The sequence below is a fragment of the Micromonas pusilla genome (assembly GCF_000151265.4).
Source record: "Micromonas pusilla CCMP1545 genomic scaffold MICPUCscaffold_2, whole genome shotgun sequence".
In the NCBI taxonomy this organism is placed as follows: domain Eukaryota; kingdom Viridiplantae; phylum Chlorophyta; class Mamiellophyceae; order Mamiellales; family Mamiellaceae; genus Micromonas; species Micromonas pusilla.
This window is the reverse complement of record NW_003315883.1, coordinates 958,870-982,395: the sequence shown is the minus strand read 5'-3', so window position 1 is coordinate 982,395 and position 23,526 is coordinate 958,870. Positions and strand designations below refer to the sequence as shown.

General features: G+C 44.6%; 9 protein-coding genes across 9 annotated transcripts in view; 5 read left to right on the top strand and 4 right to left on the bottom strand.

Moving 5' to 3' along the window:
- The first annotated feature begins 1,487 nt into the window (after positions 1–1,487).
- Positions 1,488–3,445, top strand: CLP (ATP-dependent clp protease). The gene is made up of 7 exons (XM_003056341.1): positions 1,488–1,580; positions 1,788–1,981; positions 2,086–2,208; positions 2,274–2,591; positions 2,651–3,199; positions 3,274–3,353; positions 3,412–3,445. The coding sequence occupies exons 1-5, from the start codon at positions 1,493–1,495 to the stop codon at positions 2,810–2,812; spliced, it is 885 nt and encodes a 294-aa protein (XP_003056387.1). The 5' UTR covers positions 1,488–1,492; the 3' UTR covers positions 2,813–3,199; positions 3,274–3,353; positions 3,412–3,445.
- On the bottom strand, positions 2,498–5,315 carry CHLL1 (magnesium-chelatase subunit chlI chloroplast precursor). Its single transcript, XM_003055953.1, has 14 exons — positions 5,254–5,315; positions 5,081–5,123; positions 4,959–5,023; positions 4,708–4,892; positions 4,546–4,652; positions 4,339–4,445; positions 4,191–4,228; positions 4,042–4,119; positions 3,890–3,976; positions 3,737–3,811; positions 3,591–3,654; positions 3,412–3,515; positions 3,274–3,353; positions 2,498–3,199 (listed from the first exon to the last, which is right to left on the bottom strand). The coding sequence occupies exons 1-14, from the start codon at positions 5,297–5,299 to the stop codon at positions 3,046–3,048; spliced, it is 1,233 nt and encodes a 410-aa protein (XP_003055999.1). The 5' UTR covers positions 5,300–5,315; the 3' UTR covers positions 2,498–3,045.
- Positions 5,316–6,509: 1,194 nt separating this feature from the next.
- Positions 6,510–10,722, top strand: MICPUCDRAFT_24848 (uncharacterized protein). Its single transcript, XM_003056340.1, has 23 exons — positions 6,510–6,923; positions 6,980–7,012; positions 7,080–7,151; positions 7,219–7,286; positions 7,381–7,435; positions 7,529–7,558; positions 7,643–7,706; positions 7,764–8,005; positions 8,074–8,179; positions 8,261–8,381; positions 8,444–8,635; positions 8,721–8,874; positions 8,960–9,085; positions 9,155–9,328; positions 9,380–9,466; positions 9,548–9,576; positions 9,678–9,783; positions 9,848–9,937; positions 9,998–10,102; positions 10,172–10,211; positions 10,314–10,388; positions 10,446–10,463; positions 10,577–10,722. The coding sequence occupies exons 1-23, from the start codon at positions 6,735–6,737 to the stop codon at positions 10,618–10,620; spliced, it is 2,220 nt and encodes a 739-aa protein (XP_003056386.1). The 5' UTR covers positions 6,510–6,734; the 3' UTR covers positions 10,621–10,722.
- Positions 10,723–11,598: 876 nt separating this feature from the next.
- MICPUCDRAFT_13654 (uncharacterized protein) lies at positions 11,599–12,225 on the bottom strand (the record flags this gene model as incomplete). The annotated part of the gene is made up of 1 exon (XM_003055952.1): positions 11,599–12,225. One exon carries the CDS (start codon positions 12,223–12,225, stop codon positions 11,599–11,601), a length of 627 nt encoding a protein of 208 aa, XP_003055998.1.
- A 1,038-nt stretch (positions 12,226–13,263) lies between these two features.
- MICPUCDRAFT_64411 (uncharacterized protein) lies at positions 13,264–15,031 on the top strand. The gene has a single exon (XM_003056339.1). It carries the CDS (start codon positions 13,983–13,985, stop codon positions 14,823–14,825), a length of 843 nt encoding a protein of 280 aa, XP_003056385.1. The 5' UTR covers positions 13,264–13,982; the 3' UTR covers positions 14,826–15,031.
- A 1,449-nt stretch (positions 15,032–16,480) lies between these two features.
- MICPUCDRAFT_14308 (uncharacterized protein) lies at positions 16,481–17,509 on the top strand (the record flags this gene model as incomplete). The annotated part of the gene is made up of 1 exon (XM_003056338.1): positions 16,481–17,509. The coding sequence occupies one exon, from the start codon at positions 16,481–16,483 to the stop codon at positions 17,507–17,509; it is 1,029 nt and encodes a 342-aa protein (XP_003056384.1).
- A 406-nt stretch (positions 17,510–17,915) lies between these two features.
- MICPUCDRAFT_64409 (histone H1 linker protein) lies at positions 17,916–18,915 on the bottom strand. Its single transcript, XM_003055951.1, has one exon. The coding sequence runs from the start codon at positions 18,901–18,903 to the stop codon at positions 18,487–18,489; it is 417 nt and encodes a 138-aa protein (XP_003055997.1). The 5' UTR covers positions 18,904–18,915; the 3' UTR covers positions 17,916–18,486.
- Positions 18,916–20,396: 1,481 nt separating this feature from the next.
- Positions 20,397–22,252, top strand: PF2 (dynein regulatory complex protein). The gene is made up of 3 exons (XM_003056337.1): positions 20,397–20,449; positions 20,604–20,741; positions 20,858–22,252. The coding sequence occupies exons 1-3, from the start codon at positions 20,426–20,428 to the stop codon at positions 22,106–22,108; spliced, it is 1,413 nt and encodes a 470-aa protein (XP_003056383.1). The 5' UTR covers positions 20,397–20,425; the 3' UTR covers positions 22,109–22,252.
- A 132-nt stretch (positions 22,253–22,384) lies between these two features.
- The window catches only part of MICPUCDRAFT_70276 (uncharacterized protein), a 4,858-nt gene continuing 3,716 nt past the window's right edge, over positions 22,385–23,526 (bottom strand). The window contains exon 5 of the mRNA XM_003055950.1: positions 22,385–23,202. Within this exon, the coding sequence (XP_003055996.1) occupies positions 22,586–23,202 (617 nt within the window). The 3' untranslated portion in view covers positions 22,385–22,585. The remainder of the gene's footprint in view (positions 23,203–23,526) is intronic.

Sequence of the window (23,526 nt, the reverse complement as noted above, 5' to 3'; positions counted from 1 at the left end):
ACACGACACACGTCTTACATAAGAAACGTACGACTGCAATCAATATCTTCATATGGTACCGTAGACATGAATAATACCTTCGAAGGTACGAAAGTACTTTCGAAAGTACGAAAGTACGAAAGTACCTTCGTACTTTCGTACGAAAGTACGAAAGTACGAAAGTACGAAAGTACGAAAGTACGAAAGTACGAAAGTACCTTCGTATCTATCTTCGAAGGTATCATTTCTATTTCCGGAAGTACGTGTACAGCTGTACACGTACTGTACGTGTACACGCACAGCATCATTCACTAGTTGTACGTGTACCTTTTTTTATTTGAAAACACACTGTACGTGACTATGGTATCCCTGAGCAGTACACGTACGTGTACAGCTGTACACGTACTATTTCACATCCCACGCACGTACGTGTAGGATTGAATATAAACTGATTGAATGTACATACATTGTAGACTATCATAGTGTATCTACACGTACTGTAGACTACCTTCGTATTTTTATGGTGATAGATGCGTGAGTGATACGTGTACGTGTACGTGTACAACGTTGTACGTGTATGTACATTGTAGTCTACGAAGGTACCTTCGAAGGTACTTGTATCAAATAAATAATAGTAAATAACAACTTACTCCCTGTGGAATAATAAACACTAGATATTTCCTATCGGATATAGCCCATTATAAAAAAGCGCCTCCAGCGCTTCGGCCGTCGGTCAGTTGGGTTGAGTGCACTGAATACCGGTGTGATGGCGGTTCTTGCTCAAAACGCGCTCAGTGCAGCCTCCCCTGCCGCTGAGTGCACTGAATACCAAGGTACCTAGCTACCTACCTTCTTATAAATTAATATCCCTTGCATATCTTCGCAGCGTGCATATAGCTGCATGCTGTAAATTCTACCTTCGTATGAAGGTACAGTAGACAGTACTGTGTACGGAAGTACAACCGCGTTTATAGAATCGCCCGCTCAATATATTTGTGTCATTTTTAGAATAAATATTGTGCGATAGCATACTGTACGTGTATCATTATCATTACTTCCGTACATAGTTGTACTTTCGTACTTCCGGAAGTATTTCCGGAAGTACTTTCGTACGAAAATACCTTCTTCCGTACGAAGCAAGCAATAATGTACACGTACGTGTACGTGTACTGTACAACTACACGTACTTTCTTTGATACTTTCGTATGATACTTCGGTAGTACTTTAAGTACCTTCGTTCGTAACAAATATTTACTTCCGTACACGTGTAGTTGTACACGTACACGTACCTTTTCGAAGGTATTCTATTTTCGTACGAAATAAAGTAACAACTTACCTCGAAAATAGAATAGTTGTACTTTCGTACTTCGTATTATTATTTCCGGTTCGTACTTTCGTACCTTCGTACTTCCGGAAGTAAGTACAACGTACGAAAGTACAACGTACTGTAGTTGTACTTCCATAAGATAGCCCTAATTCGTTTCCCTGAAGCCATTGTACTGGTAACCTCTTCATGTGGTATTTCCGTGCCTTTTCGGGCAATCATTCCATATCATCGCGGCTTGAGTCCACCCGGCCGAAAGTGATTCCACGCAAGTTAAGTATTCGGGCTCGCTCTAAAACTTCATTTCGCCGAGTTGGTGTATACACTGATAGGCGTCCAGTCTCAGTACCTAGAGTCGTTTGTGCAGCCGCTCTCACGCCAAGATGTATGCTTGTCAATTTTTTTACCATACACATCAATGAGAGTTCATACAACTCTACCATTTTGAATTGACAAGTATTCTACTCTTTTTTCGCTTTTTTAGGGAGCGAAGGATTGAGTGACACTCAACCCGCCAACAAAAGAGTCGGCGATAAAAGAAAACCTGGGGTTGTGTGCTCTTATTCTCCTGCAAGCGCCACGCCGAGCTCCTCGTACAACGAGCACAAACCCAAAACGCCCCCTCCCGATCTACCTTCGCTTCTTCTTGACAGCCGGATTGTTTACATAGGGATGCCGGTATGTCCCACCCAATACCTTCTGTGACTGTCTTCGGAAGAAATGAAACTCTTCTCCACGATAAACTTATTTACTAACGGAGAAGCACCATCGTGGCGACACAGCTGGTTCCAGCGGTGACCGAGCTCATCGTATCCGAGCTTCTCTACATGCAGTACACGGACGCTACTCGTCCATGCTACATATACATAAATTCTACTGGTTGTCAGCGAGCTGATGGGGAGGTTGTAGGCTTTGAAACTGAAGCTACGTCTATATATGACACCATGAAGTATATAGGCAATGAGGTAAGCTGCCATATTCTGATAATGCAAACAATAAAGTGCCCCACCTTCGTTTCGCTGAAAATTTTCCCCTTCAACAGATTTATACTGTTGGCACGGGGGTTGCCATAGGTCAAGCTTGCATGATACTGTCAGCTGGAAATAAGGGCAAACGGTTTATGACAGCTCATGCAACAGCGATGCTGCATCAGCCAAGGATACCATCTACTGGTCAACGACAGGCTATTGAACTCCACCTCAAGTGGAAAGAAGTTCTTGAGCAAAAGAAAGCCATGGTTGATATATTAAGTCTGACAACTGGTCACTCCAAAGAGAAGATAGATAATGTGGAGTTTTTTTAATCGTCTCTCGAATCGTATCCTGTCTGACTAACTTTATGACACAGGATATTCAACGTCCTCTTTATCTGACGGCGAAGGACGCGATTGCTTACGGGATAGTGGATAAAGTCGTCGATAAAAACTCTCGAGCGATTGATAGCGTTCTTTCAGGAGATGCATGGGATGATGCTGCAGGGCTTGTGAGCTCTCCATCCCCGGGACAGTGAGTTCCTCGATGAAACTCTCTTGTTCATGATGGTCTGGCAGAAGACGCAGTTTAAGCTGCCTTTCGAAAGTTTGTTCTGAAGGTTGTGCAATACCACTTTTGTTGTCAGTGGTGACGTTATTTTCAAATTGTTTAGCATCCTTTCCTGTAGTGTGTTGAGAGCAGTTCCTCTATAAGTACATCAGCTGCGGATATTTCCATCATGAAATTCATGGACTTATCAACAACTCTTGCTCACTCCTCAGAATCATATCCGAACACACTTGAGAAAACCTCAAGCACTTTCGTGCCTTCGTCAATAGTCGCCATAGGATCCTTTCGCAGACGGTGACGAAGACACAGTGTAACCACCGAGTAGACGTCTTCATCGGTGACTTCGTTGGCACCCCTGGAGTACACGAGATATATTTATTTAGACGGCGAAATTCCAGAAACTGTGAAATCATATGCTTGAGCACAAACCTGTATGCAGCAGCAGCTCTGGAAGCACGGGTAGTGACGAGGTCTCCCCTGAGCCCGTCGACATCAAGCTCGGAACAAACCTTAACACAAATGAAACTGTGAAATACAAGTAAACAGTCATACGTGCAAGAAACGTACCTGAGAAATCTTGAGCCGAATTTCCATTGGTACTTGAACTGAAGGCAGCAACTCCCGAGCAGTGTCAAGTTTACTGATTATCGCCCTCTGTTCCGATTCGTACTCTGCAAATGGACGTGTTCTCAGTGCAAATGCTGACCAAACGAAAGAATTGGAAAACAACAACAAATGAAGTGTACTTTTGCGAAATTCATTGGGTGAGGTATCAAAAGCAGTGCGCTCTTCAACGACTCTCACTCGCTCCAAGGGTTAGAGTCCAGCACCAACGAAAATACGTTCGGTTTTCTTGGTCAAACAGTGAAAACTGTGGTTAAGAATCACACACCTCAGGCAACTTCACGGTCTTGATCTGTGCATGCATACCAAACCTATCAAGAAGTTGGGGGCGAAGTTCACCCTCCTGTGCAAAAGTTTTAGACGTCTTGCATAAAAAAAACTCCCCTCTCCAGCTGTGCGCTGTTTCATAAGTAGTGCAAACCTCTGGATTCCCAGAACCAATAAGAATGAAACGGGCAGGATGACATATGCTTATTCCTTCTCGTTCGACGGTGTTCCAACCGGAAGCCTAGAGACATAGAGGTTTGTTTAGCGATATACACAACTCTCTCATCTGAAGGAAAAATAATTTACCGCGGAGTCAAGGAGAACGTCCACAAGATGGTCGTCTAGTAAGTTAACCTCATCGACATAAAGAATTCCGCGATTAGCCTGGCATATGAGAAAACGGTGAGATAAATAGGTAAGTGATACCACAAATGGTCACAAGAGACAAGACTTTCCTTTGCTAGGAGTCCAGGTTCAAAAGCTTTCGTCCCTTCCTTGGCAAGGGTTGCGGGCAGCAAACAGCGGTGGAAGTCGGATTTCGCGTTGAAAAAAAAACGTGCGACAGCATCCTATGTAACACAATCAAGACCGGTTATTCCCTGCCTGTCAGAGCTTTTTCGATGTCTATGGTTCCACACACTCTATCCTCTGTCGCGCCCAACGGTAGGTCTACCATGTTTATGGGAACTCTCGTGGTTTCAAGAGGCGAACAATATGCAGGGGACCGCCGAAATCATACATTTAGAGCCAAATATACAGTTGATGTAAGTGAAATAAAGGCACAGGAATCGTTTTGACATAGTAGCATACCCTTCACGAAATAATTTGAGTATATCTGGAGACATCAAGTTGGGGTCAGTTGGGCTGCTCATGAAAGGGTCATCTTTGACAACGTCAATTAGCGGCAGTAGGTCAACCTGTGGAAGAAGAAAAGTAAAGGGCTCAAATGGGATTCATTCAATCAAAACATACCAAAGACCGAACTGTAGTCGACTTCCCAGTACCTCGATCGCCCATCACCATGATCCCTCCTATGTTTGGATCGATGATGTTCATTATGGCGGCAAACTTCATCTCTTCCTGCCCAATGATGGCACTAAAAGGATACACAGGGCGTGCAGCTGCGTTCGAAGCTGCATCTGTCTCTGCTTGGTTAGCTGAAATTCAACCAAACAAAGAATGTGAGAGGCCTGCGCAAATCAGCTGGCTATGATGATTGATACCTTCAGTGACAGCTCGAGAAAACATGGAATGTTTTTTATGAACATCCGCGATGCCTCGGTGAGGTCTAAGGATGTCACACACTTAATACAAGAAGCATGCGACAATTTAGTAGAATACTCACCTGGCTTTAGCACGAAGTTCTGCACTGACGATCCTAAACGAAGCTGCAAAAAAAAGATTTAGACCCCGGCTTTACGGCGGAAGTACGCTTGTTCGTTCGTTCGAGGAAAAGCGTGCGCTCGATGTGTATCAGAGGATCCATTGGGGATTCAAGAAAATTGGGAAGGGGCGCACTCGAAGTTGACGACAAACATGTAGCTTTGTTTGCGTGGAAAGACATGGTTGAGAGTTCGTGCGGAGCAGAGTGCCGAAAGTGCTTCTCAAGGATCAGATCAGATTGCTGTCTGACTGATAAAAACTAATCTTTGATTGGCGGATCTTTCATACTGGCCAATAAGAATATGTGCAGTCGAGGATTTATTATCATTTTTTCTTGCACGGTAAACATAGTACGAAGGTACTGTACGTGTACGTGTACACATATTCTATGTGTACATTGTACGGAAGTACGAAAGTATTCTACAGTATCTTCGTACGAAAGTATCTATTTTCGTACGAAAGTACGAAAGTATCTATTTATTCGTACTTTCGTACTTTCGTACTACTTTCGTATGATACTTTCGTACGAAAGTACTTTCGTACGAAAGTAATACCTTCGTACCGTACAACGTAGTCTTGTCGTTGGGCTACGTGATGCTATGTGTACTAGCACTGCCTACTACAATGTACGGAAGTACAGTAACAACGCGTATTAACTTACCGTAGTCTATCAGATTGTACAAGTTGTAGTGTATCTACTTTCGTACAGAAATATCTATCTAGTAGGTAGATATCAATGTACGGAGTACGAAAATACGGACTTCCGTAGGGCTACGTGTACGGAAGTATTCTATTTTCGTACAAATTTACCTTCGTACGGACGGATGTATCAAGTACAGCTACGTGATGTACGCGTACAGTGTATACAAATTACACATGCATAGATAAACTAAAAAATATGGTACTGTAAAACATCATCATTACACGTACGTGTACAGTTCTGTACGTGTACAAAAACAACTTACGTGTACGTGTAGTCGTGTACTGTACGTCTACTGTACGTGTACAGCTGTACACTTACTGTACATGGAATAATAGAAAAAAAAAAAGGTACGAAAGTACGAAAGTACTTTCGTACGTTTATCGTTGTACGAAAGTAACGCGTTTGTACTGCACGTGATACGTGTACACGTACAGTACAAGTAGACTAGCTAGGGCGATTCTCTATCTCCGCACAGACAATGGTCGGTCTGACGCAATTTAGTGTACTTTCGTACTTCCGTACAGTACATACACGTGTAGGCTGTAGGGCTAGCTAGGCCCTACACGTGTGCACTGTACACGTAGTACTCACGTAGTCACGTACACGTACAGTTTCCCTCGGCACGATTTCCAGCCAAACCTATCAAGTCTGTAGGGCCTACACATGCCATATCCATAACGTTGTACGAAAGTACAAAGGTACTTTCGAAGGTGCTTCCGTACTTCCGTACTTCTCCGAAGTTACTTCCGGAAGTATCACCGCACGGGGACACTAGAATACGAGTACAAAGGTGCACGCAGTGCGCGAGGTTCTCCGCAGAAGTAACCCAACCAGAAGGGGCGCCGAGGAGAGGGCGCTCTTCTACAGAAACAGTCGATCTTGGCGCCTCAAAGTCACTGTTAAAACCTTTTAGATGTCTGCGCTTTGCGGCGTTCAGAGCCTCACTGCGAGCGTGAGGCGGGACATATTCTTGAAGCGAGAACGCGGGGGATGCCGCTCGTTTGAAAAATTTGGCGGAGAACCAATTTCCAGGCGGAGAAGGGGATCATTTCTTACTATAGCAGGAGTCTCATCGGAATTAGAAGATGGCCAAATTGAAGGGGTGCGTGCAAATTGTTTTGAGTCACTTCTATCTTCTTAGGCTCTTCTTCGACGCAGATTGAGGGATACGGGGCGATATCGACAAAGCCTGTAAGACATAAGCGTTTACTTACTTACAGTTTTTTTCAGGAATGCATTCCATGATTTCTGCTTTCAGGCGACCCCCTTGCTCGATACTGTGAACTATCCTGTCCACTTAAAGAATCTGAGCATGGAGCAGCTTAAACAAGTGAGTATGATTTACTGTTTATGATCTTTAACGCTGCCCTTCAAGATAAACGGTTCCTCGTGTGCAGGTTGCCAAGGAACTAAGAGCAGACCTAATTTACAACGTTTCTCAAACTGGAGGTCATCTCGGATCCAGGTGATACCGACTGGCCAATTGATGATTGACTCAATTTAGAGACAGGCCACTCTTTCTTTTTCATTCGCTCAGTTACATACATTTCTGTCAACAGTCTCGGAGTTGTAGAGCTCACCGTTGCTCTTAATTACGTGTTTGATCAGCCTGAGGTAAGGCATTACCTTTTCACTGTATACCCCTAGCGCAGATTAAAGTTGCTTTTTACTGACGAATCGACCTTGCGTTTGTGACCCTTATTCAAGGATAGGATAATATGGGACGTTGGCCACCAGGTAAGTGTAATAGTCCTCGTCTGCAGCAGCCTATTAAACCTTAAGATACCTTCGATCTAGCCTCTCTAAAGTTTGTCAACATAGGCCTATCCACATAAGATGCTTACTGGGAGGCGAAAACAAATGAACACCATGAGGCGAACAAGGGGTAAGACATTAAAAAAATTCCGACGGCAGATCTAGTCTTATCCTGCCTACATCGCAGGCCTTTCTCCTTTCACCAAAAGAAGCGAAAGTCCATTTGACTGCTTCGGAGCCGGACATAGCAGTACATCAATATCGGCCGGGCTTGGGATGGCAGTAGCCCGGGATATGCAAGGAAGATCTAATCATGTTATTGCTGTGATTGGTGACGGTGCCATCACTGGTGGAATGGCCTATGAAGCTATGAACAATGCAGGATACTTGGATACCAATATGATTATCATCTTGAACGATAATCAACAGGTTTACTTGCAATCTCATGCAAAATACTGGGACTATCCGTCTAACTCCTCTTCAACTCACATTTTCAGGTTTCTCTTCCTACCCAATACAACAGCTTGAATCAAGACCCCGTTGGCGCCCTCTCTTCTACTTTTGCGCGTCTGCAGTCATCGAAACCGCTCCGGGAACTACGGGGTAGGATACCCCGGTGTGAGAATAGTCATGATATTTTGCTTCTTTATATCTCGAGCGTTTTTTTTTGTACTCTTGCACATGAGTCAGCCAAGGCAATAACGAAACAGATGCCAGTTCCAGTTCAAGAAGTCACAGCAAAGGTTGATGAGTATGCGCGCGGTATGATAAGTGGCTCTGGATCGACACTCTTTGAGGAGTTAGGGTGAGTAATTAGTTGCCTTGCTTCTTTTGTGCTTAACTCCTCTTATCTCCTCTATTATCAAGGCTATACTATATTGGAACTGTGGACGGCCACAATCTTCAAGACCTGGTTGCTATTCTGGAGGAAGTTAAGTCAACTAGAAGTGTTGGACCAGTGCTAATTCATACCGTGACTGAAAAGGGTCGGGGATACTCTTATGCAGAGGCTGCACAGGACAAGTATCACGGAGTTTCCACGTTCGACGTAGCCTCTGGGTAAGGAAACTGTATCTTTAGCGGAGCTTTCTTGTACCATTCTGAATATTTTTTTACATTCCGCATTTGTTTGACACTGGCATAGAAAGCAGAAGAAGTCATCTGGGGGCATTCCGTCGTATACTCAAGTATTTGCCGACGCCCTGATCGGAGAAGCAAGTCGCGATGAAAGTGTGGTCGCTGTCCATGCTGCCATGGGTGGTGGCACTGGTTTAAACCACTTTGAGAGGTTTTTTGCGGTATGTTTGGTTTGTGAATGCAGAATGCAGGAAATCTTATTCTGTATTATTTTTTTGGCTGATGTGTTGCTGACCCTGCCTTTTGGATCGTACATTTGATGTTGGCATCGCGGAACAGCATGCCGTCACTTTCGCAGCTGGTCTCGCAGTAGAGGGATTGAAACCTGTATGCACGATCTACTCGACATTTTTGCAGCGAGGATTTGATCAGGTGCCAACTTTTCCCGAACAAAGATATGCAACTCCATATAGTTTTCTCATAGAATCCAACAACTTTTAGGTAGTACACGATGTGGCTTTACAGAAGTTACCAGTCCGCTTTGCTATGGACCGCGCTGGATTAGTAGGCGAAGATGGTCCAACTCATGCAGGTGCTTATGATGTTGCTTTTATGGCTTGTCTGCCCGACATGGTTGTTATGGCACCTATGAATGAAGCCGAGCTTTGCCACATGGTGAGAACTAGAAAAAGTCCCTGAAAATGTTATTTGAAACCTAATATTCAGGTGGCTACTTCCATTGCCATCGATGATCGGCCTTCGTGTTTTCGTTATCCTCGCGGTGCTGGCGTTGGTATCGATCTAGAAGAGGAGGTAGGTGGCTGTTGGCCTACATAAAGAAGCTTGATATGCTACTATATATCTGCCATCATTTTGTTGTGACTCTTGTACTAGGGTGTCACGATGGGAAATCCAGGGTACCGGTAGAGAGAAATCAGTTTACGTGAACTATAATTCCTTACATGAAAATCTGAAATATCACTTTCAAAAATGAATCTTTATCTGTTCTTGACAATATATTTCGAGGTAAAGTCATCGAGGTAGGGAAGGGTCAGATACTACAGGAAGGAACTGACTTATGTTTGCTTGGATATGGAACATGCACGAATAGATGTCTTGAGGCAGCAAAGGTATAATGATAAATGTTGTCGCAAAATATTTTCATCATTTTCATCAATACTTCGTGAATAATAGATGCTCGAAGAGCTTGATATAAGTGTGACAGTGGCTGATGCCCGATTTTGCAAACCACTTGATACTTCTCTCATTCGGCAACTTGCGAAGGTATGTTCCATTTTTGGAGTGTTTTATCATCCTCGCAGATAGCTGATGTAAAGACTTCAGAATCACGCGGCTATGATCACTGTAGAAGAAGGCTCGATTGGCGGATTTGCCTCTCACGTACTCCAGTTTCTTGCTCTTGATGGTCTTCTTGATGGTAACCTCAAGGTGAAGTGATTAATATTTTACTGAGCTTTGCGGTTTCTTGCCATTTTACTCATCCAGTTCATCGTGAAGGTTCGTCCTCTTACTCTTCCTGATCGGCCAATTGAACATGGTGTGGCTCCAAAACATTCCACACTTTGAGTAACCATTTCCTCTGTTTATTCGCATTTAGAGGTCAAGTCGCCTTGTCACATTTTTTTGTCCCTGGCCTTTGGAGCCTTTGAAATGCAACTCCTGGAAGCTGGGCTGTCGTCCTCACAAATCGCATCATCAGCGCTTTCACTGCTAGGTAAAACATCTTTTAAATTGGATGTGGATTAAGCTGAATCTTCCCTTTTCCGTCAAGGTCACGAGCTTGAATCCGGTACAGTATTACTGAAGTAGTGATTTTCAGCAACTCTACGTGTAGTCATATGAGTTTCAGCGTGAGCGTGGTTTTGACAGAATAGATTTTGTATTTACAAATAGCTCGTACAGGAACAATACCTCGCTTCAACGAGACTTCTAAGAACACTGTCTAAGAAGAGCAGCTTAACGAATTCCCTGAAAGCAGAACTAGTGAAGCTGGAGGAAGCCAAGATGGTCGAATTTCAAATTCAAAATAAAAAATAAATTTACCAGTCGTACCTCTGTGCTCTTAAAATCAACAATACCTCCTTACTTCGTATCTTCACAGAAACAACTTTATAAATACTTTGGAATTTTCTCTACTTTGCTCTGCGGGCTTGTTCATGTACCTTCAAGTATAACTAACGTGCCCTCTGTTGAATAGCTAGCTATCTTGCTACCTTCGAAGGTAGACTATACTTGGCTGGGCTCCACTGTTTCCTGCTCAAGACTTTCCTTTAGATCAAGAGATGTGCAAAATGTTTAGGCTGTTCACATGTACAGTTGTACACGTACACGTACGAAAGACCTTATTATTACTTGATTTATTATTTATTTGTAACAACTTACAGTACCTTCGAAGGCAACTTATTAACTTTATTTCGTACTTACGAAGGTACGAAGGTACACGTAATAAATAAATAAATAAAGAAGTACAACTGGAAGTACGTGTACCTTCCAAGGTGAAGTATATACCTTATCTTGCTTGGAAGGCACGTGTACTTCCAGAAGTACTTCGAAGTACCTTCGAAGATAATACGTACAAGACTCTGGTATCCGAGGAAATAGTCCAGCTGAATAGGTACACGTACCTTCGAAGGTAGTGCGTAACTACGTACGTACCTGCAAAGGTACTACGTAGTTAAAAGATAGTACGTTCCTACTTTCGAACGTAACGTATTGATACTTCCGGAAGTATGTTGTCACGCGCCCTTCAATTTACGCTCTAATATCAGGATTTAAAGGGAGTGTGTAGCTATATACACAGTTAGTTGTACATTACACTAAGTGAGTTTAGAGGGCGGGGCGATGTGAAGATTTTGCGGCTTTTCCTTAAAGTGAGTTTTCGTCGATCTGATAGTATGGGCTGCCTTGGCAGCCAAACAGAAACTTTATTTGACTAGGTACAAAGCAAAGAGTTTCGACCTCACGAAGCACGACCTACAAACGGTCTGATATGTATCCGAGCCACCGATACATTGCTGTGCTGTGTTGTTTTCAGGAGATATGCGTGAGGTAAATGTTGCGGGTCTTATATTGCAGCTACAACATTTTGCGGAGAGTTTAAAGATAGAGTCACACAAGGGTAGTAGATCGAGGAGTTTGCCAAACTGTTCACGACGAAAGTCTCCCTCAAGACCAGCAAAAATAATTTTCTTTTTCTCTGAGTCTGCGGCTGCACAGAACCGGGGAAGATCTGGAAGGAATTGTGCTTCGTCTATAGCGAAAATGTCGACTCTACGCCACTCAGCATCGCCAAGAGTGCTGCGAATTTCATTAAGTTTTGCAACTGAGAAACATGTACGCAGAATCCCATCATGAGTCACAATATGATCGCACGAATATCTAAAATCCTCAAAAGACTTAACAAGTGAAACAACGAGTCCAAGCGCCTCTTCTTGGGAGACTCTCTCAAGAAGCTCTGTTGTCTTTCCAGAAAACATGGGCCCTGTGATGAGGTGGATCTCCCCAGTGTTCTTCGAAATATTTAGACCTTGTGCGAAATCTGTATATTTCATGGTGTATTCAGGAATCGCCGTCCCTCTGGTTTGAGAGATAGATCGGTGAAAACGTAAACTTGTCTGCGACTGAATCTTTCGGGCTTGTCGCAAGGTGAGAACGTCACTAAGCCACGTACAACCCATTTTCTGTAGCACTAAATGATCCGTCCGGCATGAGCCCCGAATAGATACGCCAAACGTCATAAATACACGGTACACATGGTCTAAAAAAAGGAATACTGAACCGCGCGGCTTGAATCCTCGAGGTTTTCACCTATCGCGTTGTCCTTCCACCTCTCCGGGTACAGCGTTTGTTTTGATAAATATTATGATAGGGCTAGTATTCATGCTGTACTGTACGTGTACACAGCTACACACGTACGTGAACGGACGGAAATCCAAAACGAAGTACGTGTATGTAGTGTACACGTGTACAGCTGTACACGTACTGGCCTACGCCCTTTAAGCCCTGAATTAGCGTGAATTGACGGAGCTTAAAGGGTTGAACCCTTCGGGTTCATTTCACCCTTAACTCTGTCGCATCAACGCTAATTCAGGGCTTAAAGGGCGTAGGCCTTCCCTATGAAAACCTAATTTGATAGGTGATTTTTGTATCAATTTTAGGGTTTTCTAAAAACCAAAAAATGAAAATTGGAAACCTAAGTGAAGTCGCCTCCAAACCAAAATACAGTATACTATCTATTCCAATTAATTTAGCGGTGAAGCTTGCTACGATAGATGAAAGCGTATGGGAAAAGTGTATTGAAGACTACCTTCGTACAACGTTGTACTTTAAAGAAAATAAGCCGAAGACGCACGAGGAGGCTATGAAGGGATTGGAGAAGAAACTGGCGAAAATGGAGGAGTAGATTTAACTCTGTAATAAGACCAAAACCTTACGAAAATCACGAGACTTCGGGGGCGTATCTGGAGCGTAGCGACCCAGACCTCTACAAACCTCCGTGAGCTATGCTGACGCAGAAATCACGGAAATCTGTAGCACCTCTTTAAGCCCTGCGAAGTTTTTGAGCTGTTGAAAAACACCTCAAAATCACGGGAAAAACCCCCAAATCAGGGGTTTCAAAACCAAAAATCGGGGGTTAGAAAAACACACGAAAATCATCTAAAATTGGGGTTTTCAAAATCACACGAAAATCATCTAAATTGGGGGTCTTCTGTTGGGCTTCTGTGGGTCTTCTGTGGGGCTTCTGTGAGACTTCTGTGAGGCCCCATTTCATACCAACCACGAAACAAGCACGGAGGACGGGGGACAAGGTTCGGTCAAGTTCGGTCAAGCTCAGTCATTTTCGGCGGAATGGGCGGGGAGGGTGGAGGGAAATCCCGTCATTTTTGAGACCAATTTTAGACAGCAGACAGATAGACAGTTAGACAGGGGTTTCAAAAGATTTTCTACAAATGTATCTGAACTACTGAACTTCAGTATTCAGTTTTCAGTTTATAGGAAACTTCTGGTATAGCTGTCTATCTGTCTATCTGTCTGCTGTCTCATTTTGGTTTCATTTTGGACGGGACTACCCCCCATTTCCCATTTTCGCCTATTTTTTGGGAAATTACTGAACTTGACTGAACTTTTACTGAACTTCCCCCCGTAGTTTTGGTTAGGTTTTCACTTCGCCCCGCACCAGGCACGATGCCCCCGCCGAACGAGACGAAACGCAAACAGGGGAGTTTCTTAATTCTTTTTCTTCTTGCCGTGGGCTTTGCGAAGCCTTGCTTGGCGAGAGACATCGGAGAAGTCTTTCACAATACTACAGATGGGTCAGCTCCGTCCCCACCATCTTCACCCCCCCCCCCCCGTGGTTGAAAGAGATTCATCAGAGGTCTTTACAGATGGGTCAGCTCCGCCCCTACCATCTTCGCCCCCCGCTCCGTCCGCCGCCGAGGAAACAACTTCACCGTCGCCAACTGACGGCGATGGAGGCGAGGGAATGATGAACTCTGCCGAAATGCCCACCAGCGCGGCTGTCGCACCACCGCTTCTTGACGACTTGGACGCAGACGGAGATGAGGCGGATGCCGCATCAAAAGCTGGCGACCAACAGGGAACTGAACAAATCTCTCCGCAAGAGGGCGGCGAGGAACTCGTGTTTGTAATACACGGTTTTCCAAAATGTCGTCACTGTGACGACGCTCAACTCGCAAAGAGGAGTGATGACTCCCTCTTGAACGACACGAGGTTTAACACTCCACCGCGAGGTTTTGTTGAGCTTACCGAAGAGCGAGTGTTTGACCAGCGAACTGGAGCTCTTATGTCAACGACAGGGGATTATGGACGACCCCTTTACAATGACACTCAAACATTTCGCTTCACCGTAGATGTTGCTAAGGGATACAAGGAAATATTTTACCTTACATATTGGTTAAAAGTTTATCTGGACAAGGTCTACAGTATGATGTTTTGGAAGAAGCCAAAGCAACTAGACATAAATAGGGCTACAAGAGTGCTACAAGTATCTATCTTCGTACGAAGGTATTCCGCCTTGAGAGTGAGTGCAGTGAGTTACCTTCGTACGAAAGTACTTTCGAAAGTAAGAAAGTACGAAAGTACGAAAGTACCTTCGAAGGTACTCTCAAAGTACTTTCGTACGAAAGTATAGATACTTTCGTACGAAAGTACTTTCGTACTACAGTACATACGCACTACGTAGCTACGTACGAAAGTACTTTCGAAAGTACTTCTGAGAACTGTCAGACAGTACACACTACACAGTACGTAGTGCAATACACTAGTCTACTACAAAGATAGATAGAGAGTCCACCCGACAGCTCATTATTATTATAATTATTCAAGACACAGAACACGCACAAGGAACCCACCGACGTATCCTCGATAGGCGACGTATCATTAGGAACAGTAGTCTGGGATAAGTACTACAAACTAAACAGTACAGAACCCACTTTAAGTTTCCGCAGTATCTAGCTAGATACCTTCGAAGGTACGAAAGTACGAAAGTACCTTCGCAGTACGGAAGTAGCTAACGGAAGTATAGCTCTCTACGAAGGTACTTCCAGAAGTACTTTCGTACTTCCGGAAATCCTTTCGTAAGTCTCTAGCTCGTAGTCTATCTATCTTCGTACGGAAGTATTTCCGGAAGTACTTCCGGAAGTACTTTCGTACGAAAGTACTTCGGTACTTCAGTACCTTCGTACCTTCGTAACCAGCTAGCTAGTGCGACAAGAGTATCGGAAGTTTCCTCGCCCCATAGTTTTTTGGTCATGACTACGACGGCTGTGCGTTCGCAATTTCCAGTCTATTTAAAAAGTCACGTGCCCAGATACGCAGCTAGCTAGTGCGACAAGAGTATCGGAAGTTTCCTCGCCCCACAGTTTTTTGGTCATGACTACGACGGCTGTGCGTTCGCAATTTCCAGTCTATTTAAAAAGTCACGTGCCCAGATACGTGATATTTGGCCAAAAGGGCCGCATAGTCTAGGTCATGGACAGGGCACAGCGGCACTCCTCGTAGGGTTGCGACCGACCGCGATTTGTTGAAAGTGCGAGGATGAAAGTTGTTAACCTGCACTCAAAATTAGCCATGACCCATTTTACTACTTTAGGACAAACGGGTGGGTCAAAAACACATACACTTTCTATTGATGTGATGCCCTCGCATATTCACTCATATTTATAGTCTGATAATACACTCACAGGATACAATCAATAAGTCGATCCTTCACAACACTTGAGTACGTATTAATCTACGACTGATTGAAATGGTGGCGGAACCACAATTGGTTCATAGCTTCATACTGTACACGTACGTGACATGTACGTGTACGTGTACAATAAATGAAACTGATCGTGTAAAGCTGTACGTGTACACGTACGTTGTGCACGTACAACGTTAACGTTGTACGAAAATAGGTATGGTCGTGTACTTCCGGAAGTCCGCCGTACTTCTGTAGGGCTAAGGCCCTATCTTCGCACCTCTCGTTGGTCAAGGTACTGTCAAGGTATAGAATACAGTACTTCAATATACGAAGGTACTTCCGTACTTTCGTACTTTCGTACTCGTACTTCCGTACGAAAGTATAGATACTTCCAGAAGTATGACGCACCAGACCCTCCCATTCCATGACCCTCTCTGCGTATTCCCGCCCTCGCAGCTCCGTATCCGTGCTCAACCCCACGGCATGGTGTGATCGCCACTTGGCGTTGAGCCCTGGGGATCCGCGCAACCACGCGTTCGCGTTCTCGGCCAAGCGAGCTTTGCCAAGACACTGCTCACACGATGCCACGAATTCCCTCCTTGATGCGAGCTGCCGTGCTCTCTCAGTTCGGCGGGCCTCAAGTCCTACAGGTGTTGGACAATGTCGGTGTCCCTCAATGTCGTCCACACGAAGTGTTAGTAAGGGTAGCGGCCGCGGCAGTAAATCCATTGGATTGCCGATTGAGGGCGGGTTACGGCGGCGAACTTTACCGGCCACAATTTCCGCTGGTGCTCGGGCGAGATCTGAGTGGCGAAGTGGTTGCTATGGGTTCCTCAGCTCAAAACTTTGTCATCGGCACTCAAGTGTTCGGTTCGATTCCTCCTGCGAGTTCTCAAGGAACTCACGCAGAATACGTGGCTGTACCAGAGGCTCACCTTGCAGAGAAACCTTCAAATCTATCGCATGAAGAAGCATCAGCGATATCCTTTGGAGCCCTCGCTGCCTGGCGTGCCTTATTCTTGACAGGAAGACTCGCTAAAGGTGATCGTGTCCTTGTCGTTGGATCATCAAGCTCAGTTGGGAGGGCTGCAGCTCAGCTTGCAGTGGCGAAAGGTTGCGAGGTGGTTCTGACACGTTATCCTTGCAAGTGCTTTGCCGTAACGAAAGGAAAAATGGCGAGGTGCGTAGTATGCGGCGAACATGATTCAAAATGTAACGATAATGAAGAATTCGGTTCATTCGACGTTGCATTGGACACAGTCGGATCTAAACATAGTCTGCGGCACGCCATTACATTGCTTCGGAGGGGTTCTGGGAGGTATATCACTCTACATGGAAGGCTTCCGATACACGTGGGGAAGAACGGACTCTTGTGGGGAGGGTTGGGGGCAGCCTTCGACAGCACGCGAATGAAAGCCTTGCACTGCGCTTGTGACGAAATAGGATATCGTTGGGCGATGATGCGCCACGATGCACATGCATTTGCAGAGATCGTAAAGCTCGTGCAAGATGGTTTACTTGATGCTAAAACTGGTTGGACTCTGCCTCTCGAAGATGTGTCAAGGGCTCATGTTTTGGTGGAGGGGGAAAAAACGGGAACCGGCAAAGTAGTACTCAAGCTGAAAGCTTGACATGTTTGCGAGTTTTCAACTGCTTTCGAAAGTACACGAACTGCACAGGTAGGTAAGTTAGAGTTACATCTCCTTCAAAGATGTCCTTTGGGCCCTAAAACATACCTTCTCTTCTACACAACTCGCGTACTTAAGGAGGGCGCTGACGCCTGTAGAAAACATCCTCGCGGTCTTTCAGGTCAAATGTTGTGGCGACGGCACGTGGTCCTGCACGCAAAGTTAATTTTGAAGTTCACACAGAATACTCAACGGAATAGGTGTTTGCGGAAGCTGAAATTGGGTTGAGCTTGAGCCACAGACAGGATTAAGTTCACAAGGAATGAGGGGAAATAGGGAGGACGTAAACACTAGCAAGAGCAGAAGTGTGCATCTGGTCGCCAAGGACAAATACAAAATAAAAGATATCCTGCGTACCGTTATCTCTATTTATACTCTTAATCATTTTCTACGCAACGATCTGAGTTCCGACTCTTGGCCTCGATCCACTGGTAGAGTGGGTCCTTGGCGCTGCGTCAGGAAAACGAATGCCCCGCCCAACGACGCACCTCCTCAGGGCTTACTGCGACAGCCTTGTCATCAGTAAGAAACATCCACTCTCCCCTCGGAGCTTCTCCACACGATTCATGGGATTAATCCTCATCCATCATGAGGGTTGCACACAGAGTGCCCAAGTCACGGATTGCCGGAGATCGAATCAGCCGAGTGAGGGCGCCCTTTGTGCTGTAACATTTACTGTTTGGTTACCGGGTCATCCCCTCCTCTTCAGTGGGAGTGAAAGCAGTCACCTAAGATAATTATGTGGACTATAAAGTAAAAGAAAAGCATGAACACACGTATTTGTCGCGAGAAGCGTTCAACCCACGGATTTAAATAATAAAACAGTTTCGTTTCTGATCAGTGGAGAAGAAGCAAGAGAGATACTTAAAAGATGGTGGTGTCAAGTGACACCGTAATATCTGAGATGTCCATGCAGCGCTTTACTTTTTCTTGGAGACAGCCTTCTTCGTCGCTTTCTTGGCCTTCTTGGGCTTCTTCACAGCCTTCTTGGCAGCAGCCTTCTTGGCCTTCTTGGGCTTCTTGGCGGCCTTCTTCTTGGGCTTCTTGGCGGCCTTCTTCTTGGGCTTCTTGGCGGCCTTCTTCTTGGGCTTCTTCGGGGCCTTTTTCAGAGCATCTCCGAGTTTGTAGGAAGCTTTTATCTTCAATAATTTGCCGGCCTTGACGAGGTTCTTGAGCTGAGTCGAGAGGATCTTCTTGAAGTTGGCAGGAAGTTTGAAGTTGGCCGCAAGATACTTAGCGATGGCAGGCACGGATGAGCCTTTCTTGTCCTTCAAGGCTAAAATGGCAGCCTTCACCATGTCTTCATATTTCGGGTGTGCTGACATTTTCGGAGGCATTTTGGAGTGCGGCAAATTTCTTCGGCGGAGGCTCAAAGTGGCCTGCAAGTGACTCGAGAAGTTGAAGTCGTAAAAAAATACGAAGACATTTCCTCGTAAATAGTTAAGAAATGTTTAGCCTCAGTTATAAAGTATCATGGGGCAAATTCAAATTAGCTTCTATTGTTTAAATAAATTTTATACAATTTTAGATCATAAGATTTTAAGGAACAAAAAAATAATCTAGCCAATTGAGAGCGTAGATTTATACGGATAGTTCAGGAGTGGCACGGATATTTTTTCGCAGAAATGAGTGGAAGTGGAAGTACGTTGTACGTGTACAACGTACAACGACACGACACTGACACGACTATCGTGGTACTTTCGTACGAAAGTACGGAAGTACGTACGGAAGTACGGATATGAAAGTACGAAAGTACTTTCGTACGAAAACGAAAGTACGAAAGTACGAAAGTACTTTCGAAAGTACAAGTTGTACGTTGTACCTTAAGGTACTTTCGTACTTCCGAAGTTACAGTACGTGTAGTACGAAAGTATTTTCGCCCTTACCAAAAGTTTATCATAATTCATGTCAATATTTATTGTAGCTGCTGTATGTAGCTATGTAGTTGTACAGTTGTACACGTACACGTACTGTATGTGTAGTTGTGTACAGCTGTGTACGAAAGTACCTTCGAAGGAACCTTCGCGTACTTTCGTACTTTAGTACTTCCGTGCACTTTAGATAACTTTAATATTAGCCCTAGCACTGCCCTAGCTAGCTAGCTAGCTAGCTAGATATCCCAGTGATATCCCTACAACGAACGTTTTATCTTGGATCGGAAATACACGTACAGTAGATAGCTAGATACTTCCGTCCGGAAGTACTTTCGTACGAAATAAAGTACGGAAGTTCGAAGGTACACGTACGGAAGTACTTTCGTACGAAAGTACTTCCTACAAAGTACTTTCGTACGAAAGTATTACTTCGGAAGTACTTTCGTACAACGTTGAACACGTGTAGTTGTACTTTCGTACTTTCGTACTTTCGAAAATAATTAGATATCTTCGTATTTTCGTACGAAAGTACGAAAGTACTTTCGAAAGTACTTTCGTACGAAAGTACTTCCGTATTTCCGTACATGTACAGTTGTACACGGACTTTCTCGTACAACACTCGTATGGAAGTACGATAGTATCTATTTCCGTACTTCCGTACGTTGTTTTACTCACACTACACGTACGTGTACACGTGTACACGCAGCCCTATGTAGTACCTTCGAAGGTATGTACGAAAGTATCTATTTTCGAGGTACGAAAATACTTTCGTAGAATACTTTCGTACTTTGTACCTTGGGTACATTGTAGAGTCATTGTAGCATTGTACTCAAAGTACTTTCGTACTATCAAGGGCTACGAGTAACGCGGTGTACAGTACGTGTACCGTCAACTTGCCAAATCGGGAGATAAATCGGCAGTCCAAAGCCACTGAAAGCGCTTCTGCAGGCGCTAACCGTAGCACACCGTAGTCCAATCTGTTGATATGCTGATTGATACTGCGAAAAAGGCAAGCTCGTCACCTTCTCAATCTTCCTCCCTTGTGGCTGAGGCAGAGAGAGATAGGTGCTGTGGAGCCTATTTTGAGCACATACCGACACGGCTCTGTTTCCGCGCGCGTCAAACTAACAAAATTTCTTCCCTGGGTTACAAACAAATCACAGGAGGCTGCTGATCAGAATGTCATAGAGGCGGGTGCAAGCGATCGCGTGAGCTCCGAGATGCTCGCCGCCCACGTCACCTCTCTGAAAATGCGAAACGCCAAAGAGGTTGAAGACAGGAACTACATGCAAATTGATCGTGTATGTTGTTCTCTAGCACTTGCTTTCGGATCCACCCATACAGCCCCTGGATCGATCACGCTTACCCGTTCGAATATTTCGAAATATTGCATGCCTAACGTTACTCTCACTTTCAGGACAACATAAACGCATTCTGGGACAACTCCAAGAGGGACCTGGATAACAAAAAGGTCGAGGTCAGAAATAAGGACCGGGATTTGGAAGAACTGCAGTTGCATCGACAAGTTGAGATAAATATTTATAAGAAAAAAGTTAAACATTTGATGTATGAACATCACAGTCGCATTACCACTTTGAAGTCTGAAGCTGAACTGGCGATCAAGATGCGTGAAGATGAATATCGCAAGCGCTTCACGGAGCTGTTGAACGAAAAACGGTCGCTTAAGATGGAGCTGAAAGAGGCTGAGCTTGCAGAAGAGGACTTAGTTCGTCAGCATAATCTCGATCATGCAAAGGAAATTACGAAGCTGCGACAGGAATTCGAGGCTAACGTCAATGCGATCGAGCAGAAGTATGAGAAGAAGATGAAAGTGCTAAAAGAAGACTCTGAGCAAAGACGCACGCATGAAATCCACGAGATCGAAGAGCGCAAAAATGCACACATAGATCGCCTCTTGAAGGACCACGATATTGCCTTCAGTGAAATAAAGAACTACTACAACGACATCACGCACAACAATCTGGATCTTATAAAAACACTCAAGGAAGATGTTGCTGAACTGAAAAAGAAAGAGGCCACGAACGACAAGTTATTGTTCGAGGTCTCACAAGAAAATAAACGGCTGTCGGAACCTTTGGCGAAAGCATTGAGAGAAGTAGACGAGCTGCGCAAAATGCTGTCAACTCACAACAAAGACAGGCAATCGTTCACCCATACGAAGACGCGCTTACACGACGAGGAGAAGTCGCGAAGCAATATGGAATGGGAGTTTGAAGTGCAGAAACAGCGACTGGACAAAGTTGAGAAAGAACGCAGGGAGCTCTACAACAAATTCGAGCGCGCAATATTTGATATAAAGCAGAAAACATTTCTAAGAAGCTCGGTCGTTGAGCAGAAGCTTGAGGCTCTTGGGGATCAACTAGAGAAAAAAGAAGCGAAGCTGGGAGAGGTTCTATCTGCGTCTAGTCTTGACCCAAGTACCCTTCAAATGGTCACTATGAAGCTTGATGAGGTACTCGACAGCAAAAATCAGCTTATAAAGGCACTTCACAGTGACGTCTCAAAGGTTTCAAAGGCACATAATGACCTCATCCAAGTTTACGAGGCAAAATTAAGTGAGTTCGGTGTTCCTGTTGAGGAACTTGGGTTTGTGCCGCTCCTAGCGAATAGCAACATAGGCTCAGCGAGTTTTGCGGCTGGGGCTTAACTCAAGGGAAAAAGTTGGCCCGAAAACAGAATATCAGTTGAAGCATGATGCGGTCTGATGAGGGCTAGGGAGTCATGTTTTTACTCGCGCAATTAATTTCAATCGCATTCATATCCCGTGATGGGCTTAAATGCATAGACCCACAGCTGCTCGTCTACTCGCACAAAAGGAAATTATGAAGTTTCTGGAACTCGGTCACTACCCAGAAGTACTGCACTTCACAAAGAAACAGCCTAAGTTATGTCAAAGTCATGGATTCCACAAGTAAAGTTTCTATAGAATTAAGGTTCACTTTGATATTAAGTGAGTTACAGATATCTGCTATGATATGTTGTGGGTTGAAAATAACAGAACACAGATAAAACTCCGGTCAAAATTCAAATTTCTCTCGTCTCTTTGTCTTCTGGGATGTCAAACGTTACCCCGGTCCTCCCAAAATATAAATTATCATTCAACTGGAACGACCAGGAATCTCTTCTACATTTTAGCAAGTGAATCTTTCGAATCTATAAATGCATCCTTTGGACTTTCGTCGTAGTTCGTTTCGTTTGCATGCTGAACACCCCTAGGAAGTTTATCTTCACCTCCCTCCCTGTCTCCAAGTATTTCCTCTTGAATAGTTTCGAAAGCCGAGACAGTCTCTGCCTCTTTAAGATCCGCTGCAGCGCCAGCAGTAGTGGCTTGAACAGCTCTTTCCGTCGGGGTTCTTTTTGAGCAATCCAGAACACGGTCGGAAACGTCCAAATTGGTCGTGCCTAAAGCACTCTTGGCTCTTGGCAATAAGCTTTCTTTCCTTGCAAGCCACATACGGAACTTCCGGCGTGACAACTCCGATTTTGCCAATGTAGCATGTTTTACTTTTGTGCAAATGAACTTCCCAACGCGATCAAGCCTTTTACGATGGAATATATCCTCAGTGTCAAGGACGTACGATACTTTAGAGTTGTTACAGGCGATTTTGCACTCCAGCGAATTGAACACACTGACTCGATATGGACGTTCTTTCGCAGGACCATGGGAAGTGTGGCCATCCAAATCGTGTCCTGCTGCTACTTTACTTCGTGCAAGAAATATATCTGGTTGTTCCGTGCGATCTAGCCTCAGTCGGTTAGTCGTATTACCCTCTCCGGCAACCACGATAGTCTGCAAGAAGTCTTCGAGATACTCGTGGAAGTGTGCTTCCATCGTCCCTGCTGGAACTTCTGCCTTTTCCAAGCCGAATTCCATTAATTTAATGGTGAGTACTTCCCCATCTTTCGATGAGCCGATACGGAAACACGCTTCATCAAGCAACAGTACACTGGCGTTAGCATGGTAGATAGCTTCGATAAACGGAGTGCTCCGCGCACTTTCATATTCAGATAAATCGAGAAGCTTTGAAGCCATCTCATCAGTGAAGAGATTTTGGACCTGCTGAC

What these genes read in the sequence shown, in the direction of transcription:
- MICPUCDRAFT_24848 (XM_003056340.1), top strand. Translation starts at nt 6,735, where the DNA reads ATGTCTGCGCTTTGCGGCGTTCAGAGCCTCACTGCGAGCGTGAGGCGG. An exon ending in GGGCGATATCGACAAAGCCT is followed by an intron (nt 7,013 to 7,079) that starts GTAAGACATAAG and finishes TTCTGCTTTCAG; the next exon opens with GCGACCCCCTTGCTCGATAC. An exon ending in AAGCCGAGCTTTGCCACATG is followed by an intron (nt 9,329 to 9,379) that starts GTGAGAACTAGA and finishes CCTAATATTCAG; the next exon opens with GTGGCTACTTCCATTGCCAT.
- PF2 (XM_003056337.1), top strand. Translation starts at nt 20,426, where the DNA reads ATGCTGATTGATACTGCGAAAAAG. An exon ending in TGATTGATACTGCGAAAAAG is followed by an intron (nt 20,450 to 20,603) that starts GCAAGCTCGTCA and finishes AACAAATCACAG; the next exon opens with GAGGCTGCTGATCAGAATGT. An exon ending in ACTACATGCAAATTGATCGT is followed by an intron (nt 20,742 to 20,857) that starts GTATGTTGTTCT and finishes TCTCACTTTCAG; the next exon opens with GACAACATAAACGCATTCTG.
- CHLL1 (XM_003055953.1), bottom strand. Translation starts at nt 5,299, where the DNA reads ATGTCTTTCCACGCAAACAAAGCTACATGTTTGTCGTCAACTTCGA. An exon ending in CTCAAATTATTTCGTGAAGG is followed by an intron (nt 4,446 to 4,545) that starts GTATGCTACTAT and finishes CCCTGCATATTG; the next exon opens with TTCGCCTCTTGAAACCACGA. An exon ending in CATCGAAAAAGCTCTGACAG is followed by an intron (nt 4,229 to 4,338) that starts GCAGGGAATAAC and finishes CCCTTGCCAAGG; the next exon opens with AAGGGACGAAAGCTTTTGAA.
- MICPUCDRAFT_64411 (XM_003056339.1), top strand. Translation starts at nt 13,983, where the DNA reads ATGGGTCAGCTCCGTCCCCACCATCTTCACCCCCCCCCCCCCGTGGTT.
- CLP (XM_003056341.1), top strand. Translation starts at nt 1,493, where the DNA reads ATGTGGTATTTCCGTGCCTTTTCGGGCAATCATTCCATATCATCGCGG. An exon ending in TTGTTTACATAGGGATGCCG is followed by an intron (nt 1,982 to 2,085) that starts GTATGTCCCACC and finishes GTGGCGACACAG; the next exon opens with CTGGTTCCAGCGGTGACCGA. An exon ending in CCAAAGAGAAGATAGATAAT is followed by an intron (nt 2,592 to 2,650) that starts GTGGAGTTTTTT and finishes TTTATGACACAG; the next exon opens with GATATTCAACGTCCTCTTTA.
- MICPUCDRAFT_64409 (XM_003055951.1), bottom strand. Translation starts at nt 18,903, where the DNA reads ATGCCTCCGAAAATGTCAGCACACCCGAAATATGAAGACATGGTGAAG.